Source organism: Caenorhabditis elegans, chromosome II, assembly GCF_000002985.6.
Source record: "Caenorhabditis elegans chromosome II".
NCBI lineage: Eukaryota > Metazoa > Nematoda > Chromadorea > Rhabditida > Rhabditidae > Caenorhabditis > Caenorhabditis elegans.
In genome coordinates this window covers 2,413,522-2,432,426 of record NC_003280.10, presented here as the reverse complement: position 1 = coordinate 2,432,426, position 18,905 = coordinate 2,413,522, and the positions used below count along the sequence as shown (strand labels likewise).

The following is an 18,905-nucleotide window of genomic DNA, read 5'->3' as shown; positions in this document are numbered from 1 at the left end:
ACATAGAAAATCAGAAAAATCAAAGAACAATCTGGAAATATTTTATTGCAAAATTATCTCAATAATCTCAGTAAATGGCTTATCTACATTGTTTTCTAGTGTAGCACACTGCAGAAGTACTGTAGAATTACTGTAGTGTCGGAAAAATGAGTTGTTGTTTTTTGAAGGTTTAGGACATTTCCCACCTTTTTCACGATTGGAAATTCTAGTTTTTACCAAACAGTTTCGATCTATTGAAATTTGAGAGATTCTTTTGGTTTTTCAGAAATTTCTTGATTTTAACATAAGGTTTCTCCAAATTGTTGGCTGCCGTAATCTCGCCTTCCCAATCAATAATCTCACCACCTCATTCAATGGTGTAGTACTGGTGCATTCTGTGTCCTCATAAAAAGTACACTATTTCCTCAAATTGGCAAGTCAGTGGTACGTTGGCAGATGGTACGTTGACGTGCTCAATGTGTATTGTTTTTTTAAAATAATCTTTTGTAATGTTTTCCAATTAAAGGAACATAACTTTGTAAATTCCCGGCCCATTTTTTGCGAAATTTCAATGTTTTAAAGGTGGAGTAGCAAATTGCCATAATTTTGAAAAATACTAGCTTTTGATGAAATTTAAAGAAATGTCGCATGTTTCGACCCCTACAATGTTTTAATAAAATTAATTTAAATAAAATTAAAACATAAAAAATGTCGAAAAAAACTTTTTTTTTTGGCCGACTTCCAAAATTATGAGTGGCAAAAACTGAGTAATTGCCACTTTTTGACAATAAATAAAAAATTTTCAAAATTTTTTCGAAAAGTTTTATCATGATATTTGGTCATTTCGGGACTAAAGGAGTGGTTTTTAACAATTTCCCTACTGGCGCTACTCCACCTTTAATAATTTTAAGCTAATTTCTTAAAGCGCTAACATAATTTTTCCCCACCTTCACCACTCTTTCTCAAGATTATCAAATTTTGCAGTGACACATGCTGAAATTTTTTCAAAAGTTTCAAAAAAAAACTTACTATCTGTTAAATTATCAAATTTTGCCAACTTTTCAGTGTCGTAACGTCTGGAACTTACTAGGGAAGGGTCTGAAGGTGCCAGCGGCTTTTTGAACGAAACCTGTTTCATTCGAAAGCCCATGTTTAGAAACGGTAAAATTTGAATTTTTAGCTGCGAAATTTCATATCTGAGCTCAGGGTGAACATTTAAAGATGCTCACAGCAGCACTTTCGGCGCACTCTAGGCGCAATATTGGGGTGTCGGTGAGGGCTGTGGTGGTGGTTTCAAGGAAAATATGTGATTTCTAGTATATTTTACTTGTTTTGTAAGTCTGGAACTAGTTCCAAAGCTTTTTGAAAAAAAATATTTTTTTTTAATTTTGAAATTACACAGAGCATGAAAAAATTATCAAAAAAAAATTTTTTTAGAAATTTTTTCAAAACTTCTTTTAACTTTCACAGTTTATAGACAGTTGTTTGAATACTAAAATAAAACAATTTTTAATGCGGTTTCAGCTTTTTTGACCAGAAAAATTTATATTTTTTATAGTTTTTTACGAATTGAACCTTAACTTTGGGCTATGCTATCTTTGTGACAAGCCACAGTCATGGTAAGTGATCAACTACGAAGTTGTAGAAAATTTTCTGGTTAATATATTTTTAGTTGATAAATTTTTTGTATTTGTACTCCACGCAGAAAAAAGAGCATTCTCGTGAACGCAGTTTACATTTAAAAAATGTCCAATTTCATAGCTATGTTAGTCTGTGAAAACCGATGATATCGAAAATTTATCAACTATAAAAATATTAAACAGAAAATTTTCTACAACTTTGTAGTTGATCACTTACCATGACTGTGGCTCATCACAAAGATAGCATAGCCCAAAGTTAAGGTTCAATTCGCAAAAAACTATAAAAAATATAAATTTTTCTGGTCAAAAAAGCTGAAACCGCATTAAAAATTGTTTTATTTTAGTATTCAAACAACTGTCTATAAACTGTGAAAGTTAAAAGAAGTTTTGAAAAAATATCTAAAAAAATTTTTTTTGATAATTTTTTCATGCTCTGTGTAATTTCAAAATTAAAAAAAAAAAAATTTTTTTCAAAAAGCTTTGGAACTAGTTCCAGACTTACAAAACAAGTAAAATATACTAGAAATCACATATTTTCCTTGAAACCACCACCACAGCCCTCACCGACACCCCAATATTGCGCCTAGAGTGCGCCGAAAGTGCTGCTGTGAGCATCTTTAAATGTTCACCCTGAGCTCAGATATGAAATTTCGCAGCTAAAAATTCAAATTTTACCGTTTCTAAACATGGGCTTTCGAATGAAACAGGTTTAGTTCAAAAAGCCGCTGGCACCTTCAGAACCTTCCCTAGTTAAGCCAAAAAAGTGATTTGAAAAAATTCAGAATTTCAGCGCTCTTTCATTAAAATTCCATATTCTTGCACTGTTCCAATTCCCTTCTTCCCATGTACCTTTAAACTTTAGAAGTTAATTTGCTGAACAATATGCCAACTTCATCAACTCCTCCGATAGTCTATGAGACCGACTTGGAGCCTATCTATTACCAAGACTGTTACTGCCATAAGGAATTAGTATTCTGTAAAAACTGGAAGTTTGGCGGCGAAATTTTCAAATACAATTCCAGCGGAACAAATTCTTCTATAAGAAGAGTACAATTTGATTGTTGTGTGTACAAGGATCAGGAGATTGACGAGGAAATGTCTGAAAAAGTGAAGACTTTCAAGGGTACCTTGGACCCAAGGCAAGTTGTGCAGAATAACTGTTTCCAGCACTTGAGCCCATTATACTCAAAATTCTGCGAGCATTACGGTCATATGATTGGCTTCTTCTGGAATTCACTCAAGGATACTGTAATGGCTTATGACATTGCTGATGGCTTATTCCAAGAAACCAAAGACTGCGGCTGTTGTCTATTCCACAAAGATGTCTATTTGACAAATCACATTTTTTTCGAGAAGTCTCATCGTGATGAATATGGGCAGACTATAATTTGCATGGACATCAATTGGCATACGAAAGAGCACGGAAAAATGAGCATTTTCTTCAATTCCCAAGGGTTTTTTGGAGAGTATCGATGGAACAGGGTGGCCCAATGTTTCAAGCTTATGAAGCAATTGGATGTGAAAACGACTGAGTATGAGGTGGCGGATCGGACAGATGGTGAGTGTTTTGAATCTGGAATTGAATCTTTGAATTTTCAAAATTTAAAAGTACCCCTATTTGACCTCAAGAAACTATCAGCAATTGCAGTTTTTCCGGCAAGTTTGCCGGTTTGCCGGAAATTTTCAGTTCCTGCGCTATTTTTTGCTCAAAAAATTCTCATTGAGATAGTCCGATTTAAATTTGAAATTTTTAGGTTCCCAGATCCAATCAAAATTATTTTAATGTTTATTTTAATACAAAAAACATTAACAATTAGGCGACTTTTGACAGGTGTGAGCTTCGGCAAATTTTTTTCCGATTTGCTGAAAATTTTCGGCAAATGCCGTTTTTCCGGCAAAGTCGACAAATCGGCAGATTACTGTTTGGCCAATTTGCCGGAATTTTAAAATTCCGGCAATATTTCGGTTTCCCAATTTGCCGGTTTGCCGACTTGCCGAAAATTTTTGGCAATTGCCTTTTTTCCGGCAAATTTGGCAAATCGGCAAATTGCCGGCTTGCTGATTTGCCGGAATGTTTCATTTTTGACAATTGCCGATTTGCCCATTTGGAAATTTTTATTTTCGGCAAATTACCGGTTTGCCGATTTACCGGAAATTTTCATTTCCGGTAAATTGCCGGTTTGCAAATTTGCCGGAAATTTTCAGTTCCGACAAATTTCCAATTTGCCAAAAAAAAAAATCGTTTACCGCCCACCGCTTACTAATGTTATAAATTTGATTTTAAATTACTTTTTTTCGAAATGTTTTTCTAAAAATAAAAAAAAACCAAAAATAGCGCTTAAAAATTACTAAATTATTTAAAAAAAACCGAGAAAAATTTACAAAAAGTTACAAAAAATACCTAATATCTTCCAAAATTAAATACTTCAAACCAATAAAACTACTAAATTTTCAGATGAGAAAAACTGGAGCTCTTTTTCATATGATGCCATTCATTTTCTTGAACAAGGTGAGTACAAAGATTCAGAATATATAACAAAATCTAATTTACAAAATTTCCAGAGTATCGAAAAACAAAATATATTAGCTCAACTGATTGTCAAAAAATTTCCGAAAAGATTCACTTAGACGAAGAGCTGATTGAGGTATTTATTCTTACTAAGAAATTATATAACATTTTTAAAAAAATATTTTTTTATTCCAGAAATGGTTCAGAGCTCGCCGAGCAACTTCAAAACGAGAGGCGAATTCAAACGAGGACATTTTCACCTCACAATACCAGCAAACAAAACTTACTATGAAAGATGGAACTGAAGGCTATTTTTTGCGAAAAAATCACGAATATTTCAAGAAAATCGTTGTAACAGTTGGTTTTTCGGATGGAAGTGTAAAGCCATGCGTCTGGATTGAAAAGATCAGTGAATATCAAATAATTGATCAGGAAACTTGGCGGCTGAAATTCGAAAATTCTAGAGTTATGGCGATAGATGCAGAGGCAAGGGAACAGGTGCACAGGCAGAGGAAGCTGAACTCAAATGAGAAGAGAAAAGAAGAAGAAGCTGAAAATGAGCAAGAAAAGTTGTTCAAGGAAATGGCGGAGCTGGAAATTCAGAATTATAGAATATTGCCTAATTCAAGCGATAAAAGGTTAGAAGAGCATGAGCTGAAAACTCAAAGCAGCACATTGCCGAAGCCATGTGCTCATGCTCAAGCTCAAGCTCATGCTCAAGCTCAAGCTCATGCTCAAGCTCACGAAACTAATGACAACTGGCCTAAACTAATGACAGAGCTATTTCGAGCCTTATTACAAGGGCAATCGCTAACTCAGCAGCATATGCAACGGCTCGTTCACTTGAGAACGCAGCCTGATTTCAACAGGAGAAGCTATGCTGGTCATGAGCTGACGGCGATGGAAATGGAAGCTCTGAAGCAACTTCTGAACCTCTTGAACGGGAAAGAGATGCCGACAGGAAAGAAGGAGGAAGTGGAAGGATCTGGACTAACAATTAGTGAAGCTCATGGCACAGTTGGCTCGCCGATGTTGATAGAAAAGAAGGAGGAGCTGGAAGGATCCTTAGAGCATCAGCCTACGATGGCAAATGAAGAGATTGACCAGAATCTGAAGGAGGAGACCACCACGAAACCAGAATATAGGAAAAAGCTTCGAATGAGCAAACGTAAGCAAAACGAGTTACTACAAAAGTTATGGTTGAAGGAGAAGAACACAGAAAACACTCACGCCGAAAAAACTAATCAGGAAAAGAAATTGACTGAAAATGCTGTACAAGAGCAATTGGAGCAAATGATGAAAATGATACAGGAAGAGAGAAGAGCCGCAGACAGTAAAAACCTTAAATTAGAGCAGATGGTGCTGGAAATGAAGGATAAACTGGATGCACAAGAGACACGAATCAAGGAGTTGGAGGAGGTCATCAAAAGCGATAAGAACGCTAAGAAAGGTTAGTTAGACTGTTTTTTTCGCCCTTGGTAGATCAAAAATTGTCCGAAAACATCGAATTTCATAACTAAATTTTTCGAAAACTTCTCGAAAAATAGTAATGGCGACTCAAAAAAATTGACCTAGAATTAGCTGAAATTTGAAATTTGTAAAAAAATTTGACCGACTATTCAAGCGGCTGGAGACTAGTTTTATTGATATCCCCGTCTAATTTCTGTTCATTTTTCAGGCGAGCAGTTGACCGATCCTACGGAGCCCCAATATACTGAAGCTCCAAATGCAGAAGTCGGCCATAAATCGAATATTAGTAGCTCAATCGGAAATGACGTTGATCTTCTGGAAGATGATTCGGGAGAAGATTAGATTCATGGCAACTGACCATAAAATCTAATACTTCGAATATATTCAATTTAAATTATTCTCACAATACATGTTTTTAAAATACACCCTACTTGTTGATAAATAAATTGAATCTTGATTACAATTTTAAATGGTGCAATCTAACACTGACGCATTGGAAAATGACCTGCTGAAATGTTTTGGAGTAGCTGATGAAATGGGCATAGCTTCAGCAGATTAACTTCTGAAATTTAAAGGAACATAGGAAGAAGGAAATAGCAAAAGTGCAAGAATATGGAAATTTAATGAAATATCACCGAAATTCTGAAGTTTTCCGCCAGTTGGGAAATTGTTAAAAACAACTTCTTTGGTCCCAAAATGACCAAATACCATAATAAAACTTTTCAAATAATTTTTGAATTTTTTAAATTTACTGTCAAGAAGTGGCAATTACTCAGATTTTGCCAATCATAATTTTGGAAGTCGACCAAAAAGAAAAATGTTTTTCGACATTTTTTATGTTTTAATTTCGTTTAAATTATTTGTATTAAAACATTGTAGGGGTCAAAAAGGCGGAATTTCTTTAAATTTCCTCAAAAGCTCGTATTTTTCAAAATTTTGGCAATTTGTCAAAACTTTGACCGGAAATTATGAAAAATCTAAAATTTTTCAAATCAAATAACAATAATAATAAAATAATAACAAATAATAAAAAAAACTCGAATAAAAAAAACGAGTTTTTAAGGAAATTCAAAGAAATGTCGCATGTTTCGACCACTACAATGTTTTAATACAAATAATTTAAACAAAATTAAAACATAAAAAATGTCGAAAAAAAATTTTTTTTGGTCGACGTCCAAAATTATAAGTGGCAAAAACGGATTAATTGCCACTTTTTGACAGTGAATAAAAAAATTTCAAAAATTTATTGAAAAGTTTTTATCATGATATTTGGTCATTTTGGGACCAAAGGAGATATTTGAACCATTTTCCCACTGGCGCTACTCCACCTTTAATGATGTAAAATTATACACGTTTATTTTTTTGTGATCCCATTGGCCTCTTGTAAACTCTTATGTTAAATTATGAATGATGATTAAAGTTAATGTCTACTAATAAGTGATAAGTTTATTAAAAATCATTATATACATCAAAATCATGATATCAATGCAAACTGCTAAAGTCTAGCTTGTCTTTTAATACGAGTGAACATAAATAGTTTACGCTCTTGGTAATATCTGATTTGAAGATCTTCCTCAACATCAGTGTAAGGGAAAAACCAAATATTAGGTAGCCCTGACGAAGGGTCCTCAATTCTGCGAAACGGATATCTAAAAAAGGCATCATCAAATATGGTCTCATTGATATCACTGTTCACAAACTGGGCTTTGAATTGGCGGAATGTTGGAGATAGGAGAAGCGCCTAAAAATGTTCAGGATTTTGACACTTTTTAAAAATTCAAACTCACATCTTTCAAGTATACAACATCCTGCAATAAAATCGAGTCCAATATAATGTCAACTTTTGAAAAATGAATCAAGACTTCAAGATTACATTTCACGACTGTATTGTGGATAGTCAATTCCTTTGCATTTTTCCAATGTTCCATTTTGCATAAATTAACTGTATTATCAAGCTTAATGTGTTTCCATGGTTTCCATGTTTCCATGTTCACGTATTTAGATCCAAATTCAATTTTTCTCAGCGAAACTGGATCCAAGTATTTGAGCAGTTGGCCGACGATTTGTGCATTTGTTAACATCGTTTTAAATTTTTCAACAGAAAGCAATCGATCCAGCGGCAAAACGAATTCTTCAAAACATTTAATATATGAGTGTTGTCCACTCCACATCTCGAACTTTTCTTCATATTGTAGTTCAAGCTCAGTGAGAGCAGTTTTTTGATTCTTAAAAATAAGGAACATATCGCTTGAGAAATTGGCAATATCCAATTTATTTGTTTGGTCTGACTTATTACTTCCACTGTAGCCGTATAATAATTCGCTATCATCCTTGCCGAATATTTCAACACTTCTTTTTCCGAGCCCATAATAAACGGTTACTGCCACGACTTTGGGATCGGGCTTGACAATATCAATGCATTGACGGATTGCACGGGAAACTTTACGAAGGATTTGCCTAAGACAACATGATTCTTTCAACAATTCAGTGAAAGTGACTTACAAGTGTTTGTAATCAAGGTATTGAGTAACGTTTCCCATAATCACAGAATTATAAAGCCATTTAGTGGAGCCCTGTGATGTGGAAAGTTTTGAAAGTTGACGTCCGGCTGCGATGGCTTCCTGAAAATCACGTTTAAAGGTGGAGTAGCGCCAGTGGGGAAATTGTTAAAAACCACTCTTTTGGTCCCAAAATGACCAAATATCATGATAGAACATTTCAAAAATTTTTGAAAATTATTTATTTACTGTCAAAAAGTGGCAATTACTCAGTTTTTGCCACTCATAATTTTGGAAGTCGACCAAAAAAAAAATTTTTTTTCGAAATTTTTTATGTTTTAATTTTGTTTAAATTATTTGTATTAAAACATTGTAGGGGTCGAAACATGCGACATTTTTTAAAATTTCCTCAAAAGCTCTATTTTTTTTCAAAATTTTGGCAATTTGCCAAAACCTTTACCGGAAATTATGAAAAATATAAAATTTTTTGGAGTGTTCTATTATGATGTTCGGTTGTTTTGGATCATTATGAGTGCATTTAGACAAAATGCCCACTGATTTTTTAAAATCAATTTTATCAAAGATCAATTTTTCAATTAAAAAATTCCCTATTGACATTGTTCTAGAAACAAATGTTTTTACAGTTTAAGAAAATTATCATTGTTATATTATTTAGACATCCAACACACTCAAGAGGGGAATGCGACCGGTTGGTTTCATTATTTTATTACCTTGCGACTGTTTCTTAGATCTGAATACGAATAGTCTGGATGAACAATGTAGAACCAATTACCCATTGTGCATCGACGAAGCTCCCGTTTGTTATTGAGAACTTTCCTGTTGGGATATGTCCTACCAAATAACTTTTTCAATAGTTTTTTGGTAACGTCGGGTTCCAAAGATTTGTACTTCACTATGATCCTCCTAAAGTCTTGGGCATGGAAGTCAACCTGAAATACCATTTAAAGGAAACAGTTAACACAGGAGTTCTACAAAGCTCACCTTGATAAGTTTTTGTATATCATCAGCTGATATTTTCCAAACTTCTATGTACGCACTCTCACAATGGCTAAAGTGTTCAAACGGAATGGAAACAAAGAAATTTCTCAGATGTATATCTTTTGCATTTCTCCATTGATCCATCTCCACTATATCACCGAACTCAATAATTTCAGGTTTATGTATAATTGAGTGAATATTAATATTCAATTCTGTCAATGTAGTCGCGTCAAAGCATTGTAGGACATCACGGAGCTTGGAAACATGATCGATCTTTAAATGTCTTTGTTGTGGAATTTTGATTTGAATGATAGAAAATGAAGAAAAAGAAAGACCTTGTTTCGACATTTTCGCGTTTTCTAGCTAGAGTTTCTATGAAAGACAGGCGCGGTTTCAAGGCCGGACGCCTGCCTCTCGCCTCATTTCTGCGCGACGGACGTGGTAGGCGTTTTAGCGATTGCATGGAAGCCCTAGCGGGTACACACGGAATCCAAAATAGTGTAGGCCCGCCTTTCTTAAAGGTCATTTTCTGAGATGACTTCAAAATCGCGACTTCAAAACAAAAATCAGCCGCCGACGTCTCACGAGTTCGTTTGCATTCACTGTGCCACTGTGTTGGCTATTGATATCGGCCGATGCTACCCTTTTGGTTTCCGTGCGTACACCCTACCCAGTTTATTTATTTCAAATGTACTTCACCTGTAAATATAAAGTATAAACAGGAACTCCTTTTTGTTGTTTTTGAGACAAACTTTTGATCTGCTCGTAAACGCGGTCTGCAGCTTTCACGTTATCACTATTAATGTCGACATAGAGCAAGGAAAATTCTAGATTTTCCGCAAGTGTAGCATTTGTTAAAATGTGATTTATGTCTTCGCACATTACATCAACATAATCTTTCCCTTGAACATGCCATTTGTTGTACGTTATCCGATAAACACTCGTGTCTGTTCCGTCATAATCATAATGCACTCGAAAAACAGGTTTGTCTTCAAATGTCAGCGTAAGTTTTCCGTTATCCGTTCTTTGGGAAAAATATCCATGACAGCCGATGCTGACATCCAACCTAGTTAAAATCCATCCGTTTGTGGCTTGACATAAATTATATGCATATGACATTATCTTCTAAATTAAAACTTGTTAAATGAAATTCAAAAAGGAAAGAGAAAATAAACGGAATAATTCGGTTTTTTTCTTGAATTCAGACAGTAGATTATATTATTAATTTTTGTATATCATGGCAGAGATGTGCGGCACTTGGTTTATTTACGAAATCTTATTTTTCTCATGGTTGTGTGGAATTTTTTTCTTGGAAATTTATATCAAAATACAAAAAATTGTTTGTACTTTTTGATGATACTTTTATTTTTAATTAAATGTTTTCAAAAATGCTCTCCTTTTTTGTCTTTCAGGCAGTTTTCGAGCAACTTTTCAAAGTTTTTAATTAAAAGTAAAGTTGTTTTCCAAAAGTACAACTGCATCTAGTAGTTATGTGTGCCTACGGAGTTGAGGCATGACATACTTCCCACAGTAATAACTTGTTCTCCATGTAGATATTTTTCAGATGTAATGAATGCAACATACATGTTGAATGATTAGGCTGGCAAAAATTTTGAATTCATTTCAATCTTGCAAAAATGGCAAAGTTCGATCATGTTCGTATGTTTATGTTGTCTCGTACTTGGAGCGTAATTTCAATAAAAACCCATATGGAAAAAAGGAAAAATGTTCAATTTGACGTACAGTCTGATGGGTAGTGCAAAGATGTGTGGCTTTTTACTAAATCATCACTACCAATACCGTGTTTCATTCTCTTTTCTTCCTATCATATTTTGGAAGAATATAATTTTGGGAAAGCAAAATCTTTAAATTAATTTTCTCAAATTTAGAATATTTACGTGAGAGAATGAGAGAGTGCAGAGAAAAAGAGTAAAATGAAAAAAATGAAATCGAGAGAGGCCGTGTGACTGAGCTGCCAGAAAAATTGATTGTTCTTATCAGTTTGTATGGTTCTGCACGTGTACAACTATATACATAGATTTGTTTAAATGTGGAGTACCGAAATTTGACCTATACCCAAACTGACCCAAAACTACCAAATTTTGTAATGAGGCATGCTGAAAATTTCTCAAAAAAAAAGGTTTGGAAAAATTGCCCTTTTTTAAGAAAAATCACATTTTTTCCATTGACTCGGTGTCGCAGCGTCTGGAACTTTATTTTTATTTATTTGGCATTCTTCAATAAATAAACATTGTGGTTTTTAACGGGCGTATATTTTCATAGAATTTGAGAACATAAAAATGAAAAAAGGAATTATTATAAGGAATTAGAATAAAAAAGAAAGCAGAAAAAACATTTTTGGTTATATTAAGTAGGAAGACATTTTCCCATCATCATCGTCATATGAGTTATCAACTGATAATGATGGTAAGTCGTTCTACAAATACTAAAAGGGTAGGCGATATTTGTTGATGTCGAAATTATGATAATGTAAACACAAACAATTAGCAACAACTTCAATGATCAATTCTAGTTTAAAGATTTTAATAAAACTTTATTGAAATTTGCTCAATATCAGAAGTAAATAAATCAGTATCAGGATAAATTGTGAACAGTTATATTTGCTTCTGTAAACAGTTGGGATTTGAATTCAGATGTAAATTTACATAACTTCTCGTTGCTGAACTTTATACTCCAAAATCCATGTATCCACTTTATGACTGACGACAATATCCGTGAAGTTGTTTATATGAATGGTCAGTTGATTCTCAGCAGTTCTGCAAAAAAAAAACTATATTTTAGAGCAGCACCATCAAACTTTACTTACCCTTCTTCCACATTATAATTTATTCGAATTTTATCCAGAACATCAATTATGTTTCCCTCATTCCTCATTGCAAATGAGAAATGCGTACCAACTTCCCGCCCGTGCTCCATCCAATCCTCGAAAAGCCGAAAAGTAGCATCATACAAGTACGCATTAATGTAAACTCTTTTGTGCCGAACTTTGAGCAATCCCTCCCCGGAAATCACTTCGCAGTATAAAAGTAGCATCTCAGCGGTTTGAATAAAATCAATATCAAGATTCGGAGCATTCATAAGGGGATCAGAAATGATGACACCTGATAGTGGTAGGCTTTTGATATCCAGTAGATGTTGTGTGGCATTTAATAGCTTTTCCCGGATTAAGCCATTTAACTGTACAACTTTAGCACGAATTTTGAGGTGTCTCGGGATTCGGAGTATTCCAGAGTTTTCCACGCAAAATTGTCGGGCTTTGATAGTAGGCCTTCCTCCCAGAAGCTTATCAATTAGGTATTTCATAGCATCGTGAAGCTTCCGCTCATTGTATTGTAATTGCTCAGAGTGATTTCCAACGGAAAACCGGATGTAATGAGTATAACTGGAGCTGGGAGCATTTTTCAAATCAGCTCGAGAAATCCTTTGCTCATTGTATGATGTTGGATTGTCGGTTCTGTCATCGACCAAGATCTCCTGTTCTTGTTCCTGGTCTGGCACTACCATTTCCAAATCTATAGATCCTTGGCTATTCACATCATATGGAAATGCTCGTGGCTTAAGCGAATTCTCGATCACATTCAATTCATAGGTGGTGCCATTCAATTTGATGCTGTTCTCATTTAACTTTAAAGATTTCAAATATAAAGGTCTTGATTTGTCAATAGAAGTGATTGTCCGGCACTGCTGGGAGAGTTGGAATCTAGAAAAAAAGCTTGTTTAAACATTAGTAAAATAAAAATAAAAAACTAACTTTTTATCAGGCTTCAGGTGCTGAAGAATGCTCCCAATGCTTGGATATGACAATGGTTTCGAGCTATTCATTTTTGATAATAAAGAATATGGAGAGAATTGAGCAAGCCGGTTCGATTCAACCAGATGTGTCCCATTATAGGATTATCTAGCAGCTGGTCTTATTCGGCAAGGCAGGCGTATCTCATTATCTTCCATCACCTTTTATTTTGATAATTAAAATGAACGACGGGGTATATCCGAATTTTTTGGTACAACAAAGTCACGGAAATCGATTTGATATGGGTCTTTAAAGTTGAGTAGTTAGGTACACCCCTACCACAACTCTGCGTAGACCTTGTTTAGCCATCAAGGAACTTGGTCAGGCTCAGCTACTTACACTACTGTTGCATGGGGCTTTCTAAGCAATCAAGCCAACCGTAAATTTTTAGATTTTTCACGAGAAAACTGAGAATGATCTATAATCTATAAACCACAAACTTTTAAAATAATGTTTCACATAGCACATGCTCGCTGGCAGCCTTTCTGAAAAGGAAAACGCGCTCTAACGGAAAGTTACTCCAAGATATTGAAAATGCGCGCGCGGGCGTGTATTTCGTCGTGACACGAGAACCCATCGGATCGACTGGCACCGGATCCGTGGAACAAGCACGGATGGTAGAACACAAAATCTCCAGCCTTCATCTCAACGGATTCACGTGGAAGGGACATGCCATAGTCCTTGTTCGCGTAGTATGCCATGTTGACAGCACCCTGAAAATGGTTTTTGTTCAGTGAATTCTGCGTTGCTGGGCCAGAAACATACCTCTGGGTTCCTGGGATCACTGGCAGAAAGACAAGTCCTCTGGGCGCCACGGGAAGTAGATCAAATCCTGATGCATTGGGTGACGTGATGCCAGTGATTCCGTGTACTGTGGCTTGCATATGTGTGCATCACTTCAAATCGTCCTTTCCAACGCATTCTCTCACGTGTAGAAAACCATTTGCTTCTGAAAGAATATTGCTGCATGGTCTTGAAAAGTTCGGCCATCGATTTATCGATTTATCCAAAACTCACTGTTTGCAAATCCACGTGTCGAAAGAACCACGATTCTGATGATTTCATCAGCGACATGAAGATGGTAATGAATATTTTTGAATTTCACTTCCTCCCCCTTTTCGTTTTCTTTTGAAACGTGGATTTTTTTCACGTTTGTCTCTCAATTAATTTTTTTTTCAATTTTATAAATTTAATTTTTAATTAAAATAAATATTTTTTAAATAAAAAAACGATGCCTGAAAATGTATTTGAATATAGGATCACTTTGACAGTTAACAGCGATGAGATGATACCACAAAAACTCTATATGAGGACCTTTTTCAACAATATTTCTATTCTACACATTATGAAAAAAACAAGTAACACATGAAAAGAAATTGTTCCTAAGTCTTAGATAAGAGTAACACCCAAATTGATAACAGTTTTCTTTCGAAAGTTGCTGCCTGTTAAATGTCATAAAATTTCTGGTAAATATTTCTAAAATTACTTGAGTTAGGCTTTTACTTTACATACTCTTCTCTTTGCATTTAACTAATATTACAGATAAACAATGCCTGAAAAAAAGAGTCTTCTAGAAGTGCCTCCAGAGCTCGTCTTCAGTGGTCCATTCGATCACGTGATCACTACTTACATGACGCTCACAAATATATCACAAAGCCCAGTGTGTTTTCTAGTAAAAACAACGGTTCCAAATAGTTATTGTGTTCGTCCAAACAGAGGTGAGTATTTTGAAGAAAAATGAATGACACGGTTACCGGACGGCCATTGTTTCATTTTTAAAGGAATTCTAAACATTGGGGACTCGAAACAAATTGAAGTGATGCTCCAACCTTTGGAAAAAGTTCCACCTGATGCTAAGCAGCACAAGTTTCTGGTTCAATCGTGCGTCGCGCCTTCCATTGATGTTTCTGATTTGGAATCAGTTTGGAAAAATGTCAAACCAGACGAGCTTACCTACAATAGGCTTGTGGTTACTTTCGTTGACAATACAGATTCAAAATCAAACATCGAGTGCGAAATATGTACCTTGGAGTTTTCAAGTGTTGTTGATAACCAGATTCCTAGGATTCTTCGTGAGTTTTGATGCCTCTAAAGTGCGGCAATACAATTTTTTGTACAGAGTGTGGCCACTCAATTTGTCAAAGCTGTGCATCAAAGCTGGCCAAAAACTGTGTTATCTTATGTCCATTTTGCCGGAATGAAACCAATGTGAGCAGTGTGGCAAGTCTTCCCAAAAACTTTGCATTACTGCAAGCAATTGATCAGGTAAGTTGATAACAAAGTTGTTCTCAACTGTTGAACAAATTTTTAAAGAAAACTTTACGAGTTCCACCGTTGGAAATCGCAAAGTTAAGACAACAACTGAGCTGCCAGCTCTCAAAATTGGAGGAGCAAGTTAGTAAAACTGACAAGAGTATTAAAGCTGTTGGCAGGTAGGAAAGTTGGAAAATGTGAAAAAATTATTAACCAAAAAAAAATAAATTCAGAGCCCAACTCTCAAATTTGAAGGATGGGAGGGAATTTCAAGAGAGAAAGGATTCGGTAGGTGAGGACTGTAGACAAAAAAAATTTAATTGCCCGGATTTTCCAATATAACTGCTTGAAACTTTCCCCCACAGTACGCTGCTATAGGAACACTTCCCAATTTTTGAATTTTTCGAGGTATTCCTTAGCACTCATAATATAAATTAAAAAAAAATTACACACAGCTTTACAGATAGTCTCCTACTATGCTTCAATACGAGAAACTATAAATGCTTTGGAAAACGAGGCGATCGGAAAATTACACACCATCGCAGACATGAACGTTTCAAAGAATGCGTTGCTTGTGGCAGAACTATCAGAAATCCTTAAACATCAGAATTTAAAAATTGCCGAGTTGAAGTTGTCGATGGAAATGGACGACGTAGAGCTTGCGACAAGATCCTTAACCGATTCGGGAACGGAATGTGCAGTTGTAAAACCTGCCGTTTTAGATGTTGCACTCACTTTTCCGGAGATAGACAAAATGGCTTTACGTAAGATAGCTGTATGGATTAATGTTTTGTTTCAATTTTGAATTTTCAGTTTCCATGACAACAAAATTCCCTTCCAATTTCAGCACCGTGTAGAAAATCCAGCTTGCTGTTTGGGTTGATCTTTGTCTGCAATCACGTGGCGCAATATTTATGTATGTATGTATAATACAATACAACTAATTATAAAATGCATTTTTTCTTTGCTGTGACCAAATTAGTTCTAAAATCTTTTTCCCGGCCCTTTCATAGTCTTTTAAACCCCCAGTAATCTACAAAACATATAAAAAATATTTTTTTAAAGGAACATAGTAGATAACTTTTTTTGATGCACTTAAAAAAATCTCCCAATATTGATTTTTTTTTAATTTTAAATTTCGTCAAAACTTTTTGATTTAATACTGAATTTCTTTGAATTCTTTTTGGTTTTTCTAATCATATTGCACACTTTTAGCACAATTTCTGTGAGTAATTTGTTGCAAGTACGTTAAATAAACTATTTTGACTTTTTGAACAAGTTCGCAGGAGAAATTTTTTTTGTCAATTTTCTAAAAAAAATTTGGCTTTTCTTTTGATGAAACTTTGTAAAATCCGTTAATTTTGTTATTTTCCATATAAAAGCTGACATTAAAACTTATTAAAACTCTCGAAAAAGACGTGGAATTTTTTGTTGAAAAAAATACCAAAAAATTCCATAATATTATCCTTCAGAAAATATATTTGACAATTTTGTAGCTAACAAGGTTCTAAATTCACTTCAGTTTTGACCAGAGGTATTTACCAACCGCCCTCCATTTTATGATGCATTGCAGAATATTAGAGAACCCATAGATTTAGACACGCAGAGATCAAAAACTGATAAAAAAAACCGTCTGTTCAGAAAATGTACAAACTATGAAAATGATGTGCATTTTGTCGTCACAGTGTTTACACTTGTTGAGTTTTTGAACTCTTCTCGCCATCCTGCGTACTTTTATAACTTTTCTCCATATTACTATAAAAAAAGAGGTTAATTTTATGTATAAATTCAGATGAACGTTGAAGAATTGTTTTCGGAAATGCAAATTGTAGCTCCAACTTTGCTCAATTTGCCTTTGCAAGTCGCTGAACAAGTTTTGGAAAAACTTGGGGTTACGGATCTGTGAGTTACTTTTTCTAAATGTTTGATAAATACTTTTTTCTAAAAAAAGGTATAAAATATGATTTTGTAGTATATAGTTTGTGACGTTACCTCACCCGTTTTTACCAAATTTTTACGATTTTGTACAAAAGCTTCAAAAAATTTTGAAAAATGAGCAAAATCTGGAATACTTCCGTACAAATTTGCAAAATTTTCACAAGGTTCTTGAAATTTCACAAAAAAAAATTTCTAGCTATTTTAATTATTTTTTTTCAAGTTTTTTTTGTTGTCGCCATTAAAAAATTCAAAAAATTCCAGACTAGCTTCCCGAAAAGTGTGCCGAGGCTTGAGATCAGCTGTGGATAAGCTGGGACTTCCATTAAATTCCATCAGATTTCAAAACTGGAAAGATGAGGTTCGAATGCACTTGAACGGAATTGAAGAGATCAAGTATACTCCTGAAAAGCCCGTTGACACAATTGTAGCCTACAATGGACTAGAGAAGGCTATCCCAGGAGAAAATTTTACGAGAATAGCCTTCAAAGATTTGGAGGGCTTATTGAAGCATGCAATAACCGAACTATCGCTTTATAATAATCGTGACATACTAGAAAATTCCTTTTTTGAAGAAGCCTTGAGAACCAACAAGCCAGTTCACATTAAAAGCTTACGGCTTTATGATTTTTCAATCAACGGAATTTTTAAACTACTCCAGTACTTTGACGACCAAGTGCTTGAAGATCTCGAAATATTCTTTGTGGAATCAAACAATGGATTTGAGAAAATCAGAAGCTTGGACCAATGGAAAAATGCAAAAAGCTTCACATTCTGGGGCTGTGCATTTGACATTAAAGAGATTGAGCACCTGTTTCACTTTGAGAAAATTCTTATTACAGCGAACAAGTTTACAGTACGGGATGCAGTTAAGATCAGAGATGTGAGTATAACTATACCTGTTAGCAATACGTACATTGAATTTTAGGATCTTCTGAAGAGAAGTACATTTCGAGAATGCAGTATCTACTTCGAAGGGTATAATTCAAACCCAATAAAAATTGCAAAAGTTTTCCAGCCAGACTTCACTGAAGGCGACAATTTATGGTCACATGGTAGCAATAAGTTCAAACTTCATTTTGCAGTTCATATGTTTTCTTGTTGCATTGTAAATTGAAATTGTTGAATAAATAGGGGTTTGTTGGAAAAATGTAGTCAGAACTTGGAATTCTCATTTTGTGAACGGCGTGTTAACAATAAAAAAACACTTTACTTTTATTGTTTTATTCAAAAAAATCTCATAATATCACATACATCAAAAGAGGTATCTGCGAGATGTTTCACCAGCTCCTCATAGAAATTCTGGAAGATTAGATTGAGCGCTGGGGTGATTATCCTCAATCCAGCATGCTTTTATTCATATTCTAAGATCAAAAAAATCTGGTCCAACACTTTTCGAAAAATGCATAATTGGAAAAGCTGCTGTTTCCAAGTTTCCAAGCTGGGAAATTTGGGAAATTTTCGGAACGATTGGAGTAAATTGGACCATTTTTAAAGACTTCTTTAATTGTTTGAGATTACTCAGAGTAATTGGAACCATGTGTGAAATTGTCATAGGCTCTGGCCTGATCGTAAAAAAGGATCGTTACAACCAAAACTGATTGAGTTATGATCCCTTGTAGTTTATCTCATATTAACAGTTGTCAGGTTTAACAGTTGTCTAACGCGTTTACGCATGTTAGGGCCTTGGGCCTTCAACCTGTATTATTGGGCTTGAAACAGGCTTAACTGTTGTCCTACGCTTTTATACGTGTTCGGGCTTTTGGCCGAAATTTGAATTATGGTCTACATTTTGGAAAATGGCCCAATTT

At 34.8% G+C, this 18,905-nt stretch overlaps 6 protein-coding genes and 1 non-coding gene across 10 annotated transcripts; 4 read left to right on the top strand and 3 right to left on the bottom strand.

Annotated features, from left to right (window-relative positions):
* Positions 1–354: 354 nt before the first annotated feature.
* ceh-86 (Homeobox domain-containing protein) lies at positions 355–6,061 on the top strand. Its single transcript, NM_061873.7, has 6 exons — positions 355–438; positions 2,482–3,177; positions 4,075–4,128; positions 4,182–4,264; positions 4,324–5,578; positions 5,807–6,061. Exons 2-6 carry the CDS (start codon positions 2,502–2,504, stop codon positions 5,938–5,940), a joined length of 2,202 nt encoding a protein of 733 aa, NP_494274.3. The 5' UTR covers positions 355–438; positions 2,482–2,501; the 3' UTR covers positions 5,941–6,061.
* Positions 6,062–7,026: 965 nt separating this feature from the next.
* F42G2.2 (DUF38 domain-containing protein) lies at positions 7,027–10,222 on the bottom strand (the record flags this gene model as incomplete). Of its 3 annotated transcripts, NM_001350376.5 has the most annotated exons (7): positions 7,035–7,247; positions 7,299–7,339; positions 7,386–8,055; positions 8,101–8,219; positions 8,828–9,046; positions 9,099–9,368; positions 9,795–10,220. In NM_001350376.5, 7 exons carry the CDS (start codon positions 10,212–10,214, stop codon positions 7,094–7,096), a joined length of 1,893 nt encoding a protein of 630 aa, NP_001337295.1. The 3 variants fall into 3 exon arrangements, with proteins under 3 accessions (NP_001370970.1, NP_001337295.1, NP_001368641.1); NM_001383800.1 differs by having other exon boundaries at positions 7,027–7,339; positions 9,099–9,794; positions 9,848–10,222; NM_001381348.1 differs by having other exon boundaries at positions 7,094–7,339; positions 9,795–10,214.
* Positions 9,352–11,357, top strand: anr-39. Its single transcript, NR_101665.1, has one exon.
* A 276-nt stretch (positions 11,358–11,633) lies between these two features.
* Positions 11,634–13,291, bottom strand: fbxc-20 (F-box C protein). The gene is made up of 3 exons (NM_061871.7): positions 12,868–13,291; positions 11,923–12,816; positions 11,634–11,872 (listed from the first exon to the last, which is right to left on the bottom strand). The coding sequence occupies exons 1-3, from the start codon at positions 12,936–12,938 to the stop codon at positions 11,758–11,760; spliced, it is 1,080 nt and encodes a 359-aa protein (NP_494272.1). The 5' UTR covers positions 12,939–13,291; the 3' UTR covers positions 11,634–11,757.
* F42G2.7 lies at positions 13,059–14,269 on the bottom strand (the record flags this gene model as incomplete). 2 transcript variants are annotated; one of them, NM_001267125.3, is made up of 3 exons in its annotated part: positions 13,059–13,619; positions 13,672–13,855; positions 13,924–14,269. In NM_001267125.3, the coding sequence occupies 2 exons, from the start codon at positions 13,788–13,790 to the stop codon at positions 13,547–13,549; spliced, it is 192 nt and encodes a 63-aa protein (NP_001254054.1). The 2 variants fall into 2 exon arrangements, with proteins under 2 accessions (NP_001254054.1, NP_001254053.1); NM_001267124.1 differs by lacking the exon at positions 13,924–14,269 and having other exon boundaries at positions 13,422–13,790.
* A 168-nt stretch (positions 14,270–14,437) lies between these two features.
* F42G2.5 (Major sperm protein) lies at positions 14,438–16,430 on the top strand. The gene is made up of 7 exons (NM_061870.2): positions 14,438–14,624; positions 14,688–14,978; positions 15,026–15,171; positions 15,220–15,338; positions 15,393–15,447; positions 15,623–15,923; positions 15,973–16,430. Exons 1-7 carry the CDS (start codon positions 14,456–14,458, stop codon positions 16,014–16,016), a joined length of 1,125 nt encoding a protein of 374 aa, NP_494271.1. The 5' UTR covers positions 14,438–14,455; the 3' UTR covers positions 16,017–16,430.
* Positions 16,431–16,895: 465 nt separating this feature from the next.
* fbxa-4 (F-box domain-containing protein) lies at positions 16,896–18,304 on the top strand. The gene is made up of 3 exons (NM_001393018.1): positions 16,896–17,061; positions 17,359–17,977; positions 18,023–18,304. The coding sequence occupies exons 1-3, from the start codon at positions 16,979–16,981 to the stop codon at positions 18,209–18,211; spliced, it is 891 nt and encodes a 296-aa protein (NP_001379910.1). The 5' UTR covers positions 16,896–16,978; the 3' UTR covers positions 18,212–18,304.
* Positions 18,305–18,905: the final 601 nt, after the last annotated feature.